General features: G+C 47.9%; 1 protein-coding gene across 1 annotated transcript in view; it reads left to right on the top strand.

Moving 5' to 3' along the window:
- Positions 1–13360, top strand: part of LOC144147280 (fatty-acid amide hydrolase 2-like) — a 68609-nt gene that overhangs the window by 19096 nt on the left and 36153 nt on the right. The window contains exon 3 of the mRNA XM_077679377.1: positions 11737–11946. Within this exon, the coding sequence (XP_077535503.1) occupies positions 11737–11946 (210 nt within the window). The remainder of the gene's footprint in view (positions 1–11736; positions 11947–13360) is intronic.

Raw genomic sequence — 13360 nt, 5'->3', positions numbered from 1 at the left:
GATCGCTTTTCATTACGCATTCGGGATTTGAAATGTCAGACGGAGTGCGGGAAACTGTATGCGGCATCGATAGCTGTTCTCCCGTCTGTTTTTCATTTTGGGGCGTGGATAAGAAACTACTGCTGCTGCAAGTAGGGCATTTGTATCACGGCACTCCAATTTATCGATATGTGCCAACGTGCTTTTACGCTTTGTTATCCCTTTACGATACATAACCTCGTATTCCCTCTCCCTGGTGGGCATAAGGCTCGCCCGATACGCACGCCTTGTCCGTTCTTTAGAGTCCCGCAACTCAGCGTTTCTCACCCCACTATACGCAGGTACAACCTAAGAACGGTGACGGAAATTGCCGCTTCGCCTCATCACCGCAGCCGGATTTCACTCCGCGCGGCGCAAGTAGTGCGTTACTGTGAATATTTTGAACATGGTACGGGTCGTTTTCGTGATTTTTTGGTCTTCATATGCTTATAAATTACAGCAGCGACGACAAAATACTCGAGAGAAGGCAGACTATGTCACCAGTTCATAGAAATCTCCTTTCAAAACGCGCCCGCCCGTTGACATCCGGGTCAGTCGCTTAGGCGGAGTGATACCGTACAGGAGCTATTGTCGTTCTTAACTTGTTCCCGAGTTTAGCGCACCATGCCAGCCGTGGTTTGCGGTCAAACTGCCTCAGTCGTCACGTTTTCTCACCTAAATAGCGGCATTGGTTGCCCGTCGATCCATTTATTGTTCACCAGTATCATTTCGTCGCCGTCATTCCCAGATCATCCTAGATTTCGGCGCACGCGTATGGATCACCAGGTGGTCGAAATTATTCCGTAGCCCTCCATTAAGGTGCGCCTTACATCCCAGGTGCAGCTTCGGTGCGTCAAATCAATCAGCCAATCAATCAATCAATCAGCCAATCAATCAATCAATCAATCAATCAATCAATCAATCAATCAATCAATCAATCAATCAATCAATCAATCAATCAATCAATCAATCAATCAATCAATCAATCGTCATTTCATCCATTTTGCCGCCTAATCGGCCCTTCATTCGCAGCACGCTTAATTTCACAACGTGTGCAACCGGTGACGGGACGCGTCCGGAAACGGGATGACAAGCGCTTCGCGCGGGGGCCGAGTCGCGGGTGCGGCGCTTCCGCTGCCAGTGCCTCTGCTTCTTTCCTCCAGTGCCTCTGCCTTCTCCCTCTCCGCAAGCGCTCAGTAGTTCTTGATTTTTCCGCTCCTGTGTGTCCACGGATAGACGGCGAAAACTTTCGCCGCCATGCCCAACGTACTGCAGACGCAATAAAAATAGCTGGTGATAACGTGAATAAATCGCGAATATCAAGAAATATAACGGAGAGAAGTTGCTACCAATTCAAATTTAAAGCTAGAGTACAATTTTATCAGCCAGAAAATAGTTACGCTCTTCAGTTTTCAACTGGTCATATATAGGCCCTGACCTCACTCTCGTGAAAGACGCTCAAGTCATCGTGGCGCAAAACGAATAAACCGCTGTATAATAGAAATATTTGTAGCTTCGACCACAGCATGAAAAATCCGGTCAAAGCTCCACTCACGGACTTGTAGAAGTTTAAATCACGCATAATATCACGAGTACATAGCGTCATCGACAATTTTGAACACTGGGCGGCTCAACGGCACGCATAATTGAAAGCGAAAACAAAGGTGCTTTCATCTCAAACGCTCCATTTGTCCCGAAAGACCAACTCCACCTCTGGAAAGCTCGGCAGGGACTCAAGAGACGATGGAAAGCGAAGAAGGCTAAGAAGCTGGAACACCGAATAGGTAGTATCAGAACGAGGCACGAAGTAAGCGGTGACAGATATTCCGCAGACCCGGCGGCAACTTTGCGATCAACTAAACGACACACCTAATGTACACGCACGAGGTCCCTACCCAAGCACAACCTCAATCCCGCTACGGATAAGGAACGAAGAACACAAGCAATCCGAAAACTCGTGAACCAGTAGCCTGGAAATGAATACAATGTGCTTTAGGATCTCACGGCAAAACTAACTTTCAACACCAACCCTGCGCTACAGAAAATAGCTTCGTGTACTCGGAACCAAGAGCTTGATGCGCTGATCACCCTCTAGGAATCAAGCAGACTGCCCTTTTTTTAACCGTCAACTGCACGTGGGAGGTATAAAACCACGAACAAAAAAATCCCGGTGCACCTTGACGAGGAATTCCTAGAACTTGTCACGCAAGTTAACCGGTCATTGGCATCATACTAGCTGAATCATATGAATCATATAGCTTCACGGCAACGTCAAGGTTGTATCTAGTGAAAATGAACCATTAACATTAGGCACCTTAGTACAAATACCTGACATTGTGAGTCCGAAAACTCTTGGTACATGCAGTACTAGATCGCTTTAAACGTACAATGACTGATCTAGTCCTTTACTCCCTATTCAGACATCGAACGCATCTATCAAGCTATGATCGTCTCCTTCAGTTTTAGAATTGATCCTAAAGAGCAATTTTTGCCTCTTGACAGATCTAATGGATGTCAATCACTAAAGCGTACTCTACTATCTTAGCTAGACTACTTTGGGGTCAAGATTTAGCACCATATGCACACAAGGCCGGCCTCTTGCAACTGTCAAGACTTGCAACTACCAAACAGAGGAACACCGCAAGGGATATCCTCAGCACGAGAGAGAGAGAGAGATAGAGAGATAGAGAGATAGAGAGATAGAGAGATAGAGAGATAGAGAGAGAGAGAGAGAGAGAGGCAGGGAGAGATAGAGAGAGAAACTCCTTAATGTGGGCTGGAGGTCAGCTCTGCTAGCGGCAGTGCTGGCTACGCCAGATGGGGGTGATTACAATGCAGTAAAGTGAATGTGAGCGATCGGGAAAGCAACAATGAAAAGCAAAATTCAAGAAAAAAACGCGAAATAAAGTTAAGTAAAAGAAAAAATAGAGCGAATGGAGCCCAGAAAGCGCAGAGCGCCTAACAAGAAAAAGGAGTCAAGGCGACGACGCAAACGCACGATGCGTTTCGACAAACCCATGAGGGAGCTGCCGCGAGGACTCTACGAACTCACGAGCTTCCAGCACGCATGTTATGCCGACGACGTCCCAATTTGGCGCACGCGAGGATCTGACGGAGCCATCCAAAACGACCTGCAGCGAACAATTTACATACTGAGCGAGTGTCCATGTGCCTCCCGCAACCATGACGCCACGTCAATTACACGCCAGACATATATCGCTTGGAAGAGGAGACATTGTCGCAGCACGTATATTCACGACTGACCTACAATTATAGATAGTTACATATTTCGAAATATAATGTAGTGTTTTGCATCATTACCTTATGTAAAAAGACTAAAGTGCCTCTCTGAATTTTTGTAGCCTTATGTTATACTTATTTCTATTTCCCCAATGTTTGTTGTTATTCACAGCTTCCAGGTAGTAATAGGTATTACACAACTTGTAATCACGTTGTGTCACAGAAAAGTGTCAACCGGTTGAATCGAGAATCGTGGTTGTCACCACCGTTCCCATCACTTCCTTGCCCTGCGTGTATGAAGAAGGAAGCTATTTTGTTCCTCCAAGAAACGGAAGAAACTGCGCCTGGGTCTGCGGCGCTTCACGGAAACCTCTGTTTTTGTATTGATATACTCTTGCTGCAAGTGCGTCGGTGTTACGGAAGATCCGTTTTGCAGTGTGGAGACTGGCGACTGCTGTTTCCGGAGAACACTGATAAATCTGTCACATCCTCAGTGTGAGCCGACAGAGCGGATGTCCGCCCGCAGTGACATCAGCATCTCGGTCGGATTCCTCCGCTGAAAGCATGCCTTCAGGGAATAGCGCGTACACATGAACAGCAATTTAGCTGATCGTTTTACCAACCCCAGAGGAATGACTGCCGCAGGTTATTTGAGCAACGGGCCACGGCCGCTCCATCTTTCCCCTTTAAAAGGGGAGATCGAGCGACCGTGAACAGGCGAACGACTGCTTTTGGGCGTGCAGTTTTGCGTTCGGTTTTTTTTTACCTTTGTGAAAAGAATTCTTAACCCCAAATTTTTATTGGGGGTAAAAATTTATTGAGACTTTTCATTGCAAAATACTGCTGCCTTCAAATACGTATGTACGTAACTTTGCTGCTAATGTACGGAAAGTTTCTTTCCGGTACATAGTATGTTCATGTGTGAACCCTACAGCCAATGCTAGTATACATGTGAACGTTATCTGCAATTACATACCTTGTGTTTGCAGTTTAAACCCACTGTTACGGCAGCAGGAGGAATACCTGCTACAACGAATCGGTCCTCTTGAGCCTGAATCACGTGACCTTATAGTTGAACCAAATGCCGCGAATGCCAAACCTCGCAGTCAAGCCAAACAAAGCTCGGCTTTAAAAGCTTCTCTTACACAGAATGGTTGGCCTCATACTTAAATTATAAAACTTTATTCAATTTTTTCTAACAACGATGACATTTTGATGTATCGAGGTATACTGAGGGTATACGCTGTCGAATATATGCACCGGGAGGCAGTTCTGCTTCGGTGTATGCTACTTGTATCAAAATTTTCATTTTGATATGGTCGGGTATATGTACCCAAGATACCTTTTTACAGTATCGTGCCCAAAGCTTTGTCAGGCTCGCGTTGTATTCATCTCCATGCGCGCTTTTCGGGCTGCTCATTGTCGTCGTGTGTAGGTGCCCAGCCACAATAACATTTATCCATATTTGCGCATGTATACGATCATCGAGTGACTCCGTTCTCTCAGGCGGATGCTTTATTGGTAGATTTCATGTTCTTTGATGGCAGGCTACTCTCTCGTAGCTTCCTACTAAGGAAACCTCACAACAAAACGCTCAAAATGAACGCGCAATGAAAACTGTATGAGCGCGCGCTTTATTTATATTGCTGGGAACTTCCTTGGTGCGTTGTGCGCATGTGTACCTCTAGACGATACAAAAATGCAAGCTAATGGGGGCATGTATGACAGCTCACGCCAACACCTGCACGGGGTGCCCGACAAAGAACAACTCCATCGTTCACGCCCGCTATCTGCGCGCTAAAAGGAAGGAAAAACGGAGGAAAACTAGTCACCGTGCCTTTGTCTAAACGGAAGCTTACACATGCCTCTCGGGGAGTGTTTTCTGGCGACTTCTTATCCTCCTCGCAGAAGCTGCAGCGCGTGGAATATTTTCGTTCTCGCTTAAGCGGAAAAGCCAGTTACTTTCCTTGGGAAAAGTTCAAGTGCCGCTTTGTGAAGGTGCGTAACTTGTGAACAGCTAGCTTCCCTGTGCTTATGCAACTTGAAGAATGCGCTTCTCAGCAGACGACCTTGAAGATTTGATCCCGTTTCTCTTTCTGAGCACGAGAAACTACTTCAACACAGAGGCACTCGGAGGGCAAGTTTAACGCCCCGCGGCTCCACCTGTGCTATGAGGAGCCTGGGAATGGCGGGCTTCGGATTGTTCTCGACTATGTGAGAACGTTTACCTGCGCTAAAACCTTTTTGCTTTTGTCCTCCACCTGAAAAACGGCCGCAGCAGCGGGGATGAAACCCGCGTCCTTAAACTCGGGCACAACGCGTTAGCCTCTGAGCCGACTGATCAGCCACCGAGGCGAGGGAGATGCGAAGTCAAAGAAAGGCTTGGCCCCTATCTCTGCCGACACGCCCGTTGCACGCCGTCTCCACGGGTCCCGTGACTCCCGTCATTGCTTGTGCGCATTGCAAACATAGAGTAAGCACCCAGTGGACGGCGACAAGAAAGGAATGGGAATGGAGACGAGACGTGGATAATGGTGGGCAACAAAAGGAGCGACTCGGGTGTAGGCGAAAAGCGAAGACACCCGTGTGTTCACATTTTGGCGCACATTAAAGTCCCAAGGGGATCATAACTGATCCATAGCTCTCCACTCTCCACTAGGGCAGCCCTCATAGCGCGTGCGTGGCTTCGGCGCGTTAGACCCCCTCAATCTCTTTAACATAACAAACGAGAACCACCAAATGCCGCTGCTAAAGCAAGACGTCACTTCTGAGACGGTTCTAGTGCAAAACGCGGTTGACACGGGGTTAAAGGGGCGTCCCGCAAATACCGTGTAACAGACATGTAAAACTAGAGTGCATATGGACGATCCTCAAGGTCGCGAGGTAGAGCGACGAGAGGGTCGCGGATTCATAAACATTCCCGACTGAACCTTTCATAAAACTTGCGTGGTCGGCGGAGACTCGACTTGTTCGATGTTGTCTGAGTAAATACTGGGTGCTTCACCTAATTTTAGCCAGAGTTTAAAAATGTGTCGATGCACTCGAAGGCGCAACTAACTGCATATTGCTCATTTTTGTATGCACTTTTTATGCTAGCTTTTGTATTTTGCTTAATTAGATAATTAGTCAATTTTAGTTAACTTCTGAACCAACGAAGCTAGGCAAAAAATTCCAATTAGAAAGTTGCATAGCGGTGCTCAAAACGTCCAAATAAACAGTTTGTCTTTCTATCCACGAAGTATGCGTGTTTTTCAGCTTATTGAGGATGCCCGCGAAATACAAAACACCACGTTACATGCCAGCTTGCTTTTCCTGATCGCAGTGCTCCCAATTGTTCTGCGTACTATACTCGGTTACAACTCAAGAACGGCACCACCTCATGTAGTGTATCACTCCGCCAAAGCGCCGGACCAGTGACGGCAGTGCGCGCGCGTTTTGAAAGGGGTTTGCTATGAATACGTGATATCGTCTGCCTTGTCTCACGCAGTTTGTTTGTCATCACTGGAGTCGTTTGTAAGCATATTAAGTCCAAAAAATCACGGGAACGGCTCACGCCATGTTCAAAATATTCCCAGTAACGCCCTACTTGCGCCGCGCGGAGAAACATTCGGCTACGGTGATAAGGCACAGCGGCAACTTCCGGTGCCGTTCTTAAGTTGTCACCAATTATACCAAGAGCACAGCCACTTAAAAATTAACAGGGCAGATGACGAACCTGTTGATTCCGGCACGACAGGCGATAACCGCTGCGTCTGCGTATCGGTATTGACGACCTTTCGCGCGAGAAGCACATCGCTGGAGAACACTTACGTTGCGGCCCTGTCGCCTTTTAAAGGGACACTGAAGTGAATTTGTCAAGCTCCCGTTTTTGCTTGCACTGCGTAGACTGGCTCAAATTAGCACACTTTTCATCTTTTATCCGGTTGACAAATCGGTAATTATTTTACAAAGCGCGAAAGAAGAAAAACTACCATGCGCGGTTTGCGGCGGCCGCACAAACTAAGGCTGTGACGTTGAGAGGAGGGGCGCCGTGATTGGACGATGCCCAAGGTTAGCAATCACACAAGTTTCGGTTTCGGTTTCGGTTCTGTAAAACAAAACCAATGGCGTTGTTGGATGGGCATTCTCAATATCTCAGTAATCATCGTACCGCGCTTCTGCCATGTTGTCGGCTCTAAAATGCACAAGATAAGCCTCCCAGGACGGCTTGTAGTCGTAGCATTCACTAGCCGAGACCTACGCAGTGCATGAACGCCCTCCGCGTACCCGCAGACGCCCAAATGTCATGCGCTTTTCCCCCATATTTGGAGCTTGCCTCCCTCATGCCTGTATCGTAAAAAGCGTGTTCGCACCAGGCCAAGGGTCTGTTCATTCTGGCCTGTGCCCACTGCCTGCAAGCAGTCGGTGCTTATGGCAACAGCACGCCAACGAGAACTCGCTAGCGCGCCAGTGCCAGCCTGCGCGCGTTTTGTGAACTAGTTCGTGTAGCCATGCACGTTGCGGCCCAAAAAAAGGTGAACTCAATATAGAAAACATCGGCGGAAAACAAAGAAGTTAACTTACAAAAAAAAAAAGCACGTACCTGTGGGGATTCGACCTCGCAACTTGCAAAACATTCAGGGCGACATACCTACGCCTCAGACCACTGAGCCATGGAGCGGGACGCGGAGGCCTTGCTAATATAGGGTATATATTGTACAACCGGTTTACACTTTTATTTAGTTTTGGCATTTCAAGCAGCTTAGGTGACTATTTGTTGTACTGCGATCGTGCAGTAAGCGTCGCCCGAGTTTCCACAGTAGCTCACGTCTAGCAATTGCATTTCGTAGACGGAAAAGCGTTCGCAGATGCGTAGTGGTGCTGCTGACCTCTGTGCTTGTTCGCCCAGCGCAAAAAAGTTCTTCCCGCGCCCTAGTTTTACGCTGTACGGTAAAAATATCAGTTGATTTTACTTCCTTAGTACCTATATTGACTTCGCTGACTCTTCTCCCGCCTTCAAGAGGCCTTATATTTTCCTACTGGCGTACCAGTCAGCGAAGCGTCGCATGTGCGCTTGTGCAGCGCTGTGTGAAGCGACCTTGACTTGGAGCTAGATACAGTGTACAAACAAACCAAGTAAAGAAAGGCACATTCTTCCATTCCCAAACGTGTCCTGGCTTCGTTTCAACTAAGCGAACGAATTGCGACCAATTTTTGGATTGGAAAACATTTAATGAGCATAAAAGTGGGTGGCTTTCTCAGTCCAGATAGCCGCGAGCTAGCGCAGCTGCTTGGGCGCGAGTGATGAGGCGTTCTCGGTCCTCGCACCGTGAGCTGGCCAGCTCGCGCTACCACTGCTCAGGGGATGGGGAAGGGAGGGGGTTTGGCGCGTAGGGGCATTCCAAGCAATTTTTTTTTAACCTCCTTGATTGCGACGTCCCGCCGGCAGCCGGCGGACGAAACGCTGGGCCGACTGACTCTGTCGGCCGGGGAGCCGTGCAGTAGCGCAGCCGTGGCGCAGCCAATTGCCAGCTCATCCCCTCCTGACGTCACACGAAAACGCCACAGAAAATGGGCGAGCGTAAAGAGAGGAGGACAGCATTTTCGAACTAGTTTTTCTACTAAATAAAATCGCGTAAACGCGCCTAGAGTGGTCGAAACATGGCCTGGGGACTCCGGACTACAATTTGCGCTAGTAATCCCGCAATGTTTACATATCACTTCAGTGTCCCTTTAAGCGGCGGCCTGCCTATGGCAGTTTGTAAGCACGACGTTTGGGAGAACTGCAATCAAAACGCGCAAGCCGACACGTCACATGGTGTTCTTTTGTATTTCGCGGGTATCTTCACTAAGCCGGAAAACACTAATACTTCATGGATGGAAAGACAAAAACTGTTTGTTCGGACGTTTTGAGCACCGCTATACAACTTTGTAATTCGGATTTTTTGCTCAGCTTCGTTGGTTCGAAAGTTCGCTAACTAAAATTGACTAACTATCTAATTAGGCAATATACAAAAAAAATAGCTTGAGCAACTACATAAAAATGGGAGCAACATGCATTGGGTTGCGTGGTGTTAGTGCATCGACATATTTTTAAGCTCTTCCTAAAGTTAGGGGAAACACCCTTTATGTTCTCTACGTTCGACGGCATACTCACGATTTAGACAGCGAAATCAAAAGAGCGATTCCATGTTACGTCGACGCACACAGGACAGTGGCGACATGCGAGTCTGAATAGCTCAATAGAGGACACGACGTGGCGGCGCCAACTCTTCATGGTCTTCAGCGCTGTCTATAATGTTCTCTGGCATCCGTTGGCGGGAAGAAGGTTTTCATATTACAATTCTGGGGGACCAGGCCGGGATCATATCAGAGCGCCCGTTCTTATATGCCATTATTTTCTCAGTTATGCTTCTTTAATTTCTGTGACAACTATTGAAGTTTTCGGTTCAATATTTTGAACTGAGTCCTACCTACGCCTATTCTTTCGCGTGTTTTCGAGCTCTCGTTTGCGCGCTTTTAAGATAACACATTATCCGCGGAGAGCGCGCAAGCAGCAACAATCGCATTTCATTCAATCACCCGTAGTAAAAAATGAGACGGATGAGGGAAGAGGCTTGTGCTGGAACTAGTGCTTACAACTGCAGTGTTAACATGTCTGCCAAACCCGCCGAGGTGGCTCACTGGCTAAGGCGTTGCGCTGCTGAGCACGACGTCACTGGTTCGATTTCCGGCCGCGGCGGCCGCTTTTTCGATGGAGGCGAAAATAAAAACCCCAGTGTGTACGAGATTTCGGCGCACGTTAAAGATCCCCAGGTGGTCAAAATTAATCCGGAGCTCTCCACTACGGCGCGCCTTATCGCCTGCGATGCGTCGGCGCGTTAAACCCTACAATGAATCATGTCTACCAACAACGTTAGAAAACATTTGAGGAGGAGAAGAGGCAGGTTTAATAAAGAGAAAAAATTAGCCCCATCTTCCCGAAGGGAACGCTGAGTAGATGCGGAGCATCTCGGGGTTCCGTTGTGTTTCCGTTGTGTCCGTAGTCGAATTTCGGTGACCCCCTAACTGACGGGACTGTTGCTTCCATGACACTTCATCGGAAGAACGGAGTGAAGTGGAGTCAACCGCAGCAAGCGCTGAACTGAACGCGCGCAGCGCGCTACCCGATTTACATTCAAGGTTGAAGGAAAGGAGACGAGAAGAGAGATGCGCAAGCGCCGAGAATGCGCCGCGAAAGCAGAAGTGAGAACGCGGGAGAAGCGAAAGCGAAGTGCACGCAGCTGGTACGAGAGAAGTGTCGGGAGTATCGCGCAGCTGTGGGAGAGAGGGAAGGAGGAGAGTTGCGCATGCGCAGTGTGAGTGCGGACGCCGACGCGGGACATGCCCAGACTATAAGATGCGCCGCATTTAAAAACCGCGTTCGAAACGGACGGCGGTGGAGCCCATGCAGTTGTGCGAACCTACATTCACATGTCAAGTATATCCGCCCCCCCCTTCACCTACAGATGGAGCGCTTTCGGACCGCGTACGCCGCCCCTCTACCCGTAAGGGCGGCCTTGGCGCGTAGTTCAAGACACTGACCGTTAGCTTGCTATCTTCAACCACCTTGCATTCGGAGGGACGGACATACGCTTGTACAAAAGAATGTGCTGTAACAGTAGTTCCCATGCACATACAACGGAACCTTGTATACAGATGCATGCAAAAGTACACTGAACGGAGAACATTTATAAATGCGCCTAGTGTAACGCAGAGGTCTTGATAACGGATGTTCCTTGCACACGCCCGTAAGATGCAGGTGTGTGCTTGAGGCTCGGAGAAATATAGTTCCGATACTGCAATGCCAGAGGTTTGTAGGGTAGGCCTTCAGCCTTCAGTGGACATTAACAGGTGGCCGCTGCAGTTGCCTGCCCGTTTATTCCTATGGTAGCTGTGTCCTTTAAATTGAGGCAGGGTAAGACTTGTACACCAGGAGAACTATTTACGCCGCTTTATTAAACCGGCTCATAAAACAGAAACCCTTCCCGTACCACAGAGGTATAACGGGTAAAAAAAATACGTTGAAATTCGGTTTCGATTTCCAATAGTAAAACAATGTGAAAAGGTATTTACTCGGGATAATTACACCAGAAAATAACTCAATACAAACGCTGTAGATAATTACACAAGGTCTCAAATTTATACTCGAGTTATTCGCCGGTGGCTTTTCGTGTCTTTGTGATATTTCGCACTTAAATTTTGAGGGGTTCATATTGTTAAACATCGCAGATAATTGGGGTTATCATTTCTTCTACCATTTTTAACGTTTCTGTATTTGTTTTAGTAGCCCAGGGTTCGTACTTGTGAGATTATTTTTAGACGGTAAAAGGCTGTTCTCTGTGTTTCGTTCCAGAAAAGGAATTGTCGAGGATGCAGTCAGACACCACTGTCCCAATGCATGCTTGGGAATTCCTCCAGCAAATGCCGATAACTTTAATTTCCTGCCTTTTCGCGCAGGGCTGTTGGTGGACGCGGGTCTGCCGGCATGGCGTGGCCAGCGTGCCGACAGGGACGCCGAGGCCATTGCGCTGCTGAGGGACGCCGGCGCCATCCCTGTTGCCACGACCAACACGCCCGAGCTCTGCCTGTGGACCGAGTCGTTCAACAAGCTGTACGGACGCACCCACAACCCCCACGACACGAGGCGCACCGCTGGCGGCAGCAGCGGTACTCCCCCCCTTTTTTCTCTTCATATTTTTTGTATTGTTAAAGCAACGGATTTAACGAGGTACCAGAATGAGACAGAAGAGCAAAATTCGGTCTGTGTTTGTGAGCACAGGCTAGCGTATAAAGTCAACGCTTGTACAGAAGCTATGGCCAGAGATTATGAGAAACCAGACCGGAAATAGACCCCTCCATGTTGCGGAGAAAAGGAGAAAACTCCCCGGCATGTGATATATCGAAGGCCGCTGAAGAGAACACCGCGGGCAGCCCCACTCTACGGGAGAAACCGCGCAGCTTTCGTCGAGTTGACCGCGGTCGAGTTGAGAGGGAACAATTATGCGCGATTTCTCATCACGCGTAGTTTCGGTTATAGGGAACGGATTTCCATAATTCTTAAGGAAGGAGATGGCTGGGACAATAGACTTTAACCCTAAATACTTTCCGAGTAGTCGATGGTAAGTATTGCAGGGTCCGTTTAAAGAAGCCTTGAAGACAAAACACAACCTTGGTTTGGGAGAGCTAGCCTTTGTTCTATTCCAGCCACCAAAGACTTTTTTAGCCGAAAAAACACGAGAAACATTGAGTAAATTTTAAATTTCATGCTACAGTGTCATAATATGGGCAGGAGTCACGTACAATGGGCCACCACTAAAACATGATTGTCTTTTAACTGCACGTTAGCATGACAGCGATACGGTAAGACGGGACTAGAGATTAGAAACATTGCCCAGTCATGTTCATCCGTGGTGACTTAGCTCAGCGGCTACCAATTGCCCAAACTTCCGTGACATCATATGCAATTGCACGAAATTGGCTGGGGAGCCATCACTAGTTCGTATGTTTTCTTTGCTATCTCGACCACTTTTTAAAAGTTTTTGAATTAATTGGTATGATTGTAAGCGGGAAAGCTTTTTAATAAAACAAGCTACTATGTTGTCTTCACACCTTGTAACTTCGGCCTATACTCTCTTGAAAAAAATGAAGGAATCGCACAATAATAATCTTGAAGGCAGCGAAGCTGTACGCAGCGTTTACGACCATCACGAAGGTTTAACTCCGCGATTGCAGCCGATTTGCTCCTTCTTCGCTGCCGCAACGACCTTTAGTCCATTGTTGTAGCTATACGTGTGAGCTTCCTTCATTTTTTTTATGCATCACCTTGGAGAGGCGTGCGCTATGACGTGTCTTTCTCGTTTCGAGCAAGTTTTGCCACGATTATGGCGAACACTGGAGTTTTTTTTTTTTTTTTTGTCAGTCTCCGCCAGTCTCCCTAAGTGGGTATGCTTGGCTTGACAAACGTGCTCCGGGGACGCTGGGCGGTCGTGGCGAGTAACGCACACACGAGCACTCGGCATTTTCTTGGTTTTTTTAACTGCCGGGCTTTCCGAAAGGCATGCAGTCACGTGCGCGTGCTCGG

The sequence above is a fragment of the Haemaphysalis longicornis genome, unplaced genomic scaffold (assembly GCF_048455015.1).
Source record: "Haemaphysalis longicornis isolate Haplotype H1 unplaced genomic scaffold, Haemaphysalis longicornis Haplotype H1 scaffold_7, whole genome shotgun sequence".
Taxonomy (NCBI): Eukaryota; Metazoa; Arthropoda; class Arachnida; order Ixodida; family Ixodidae; genus Haemaphysalis; species Haemaphysalis longicornis.
This window is presented reverse-complemented; position numbering and strand designations above follow the sequence as displayed.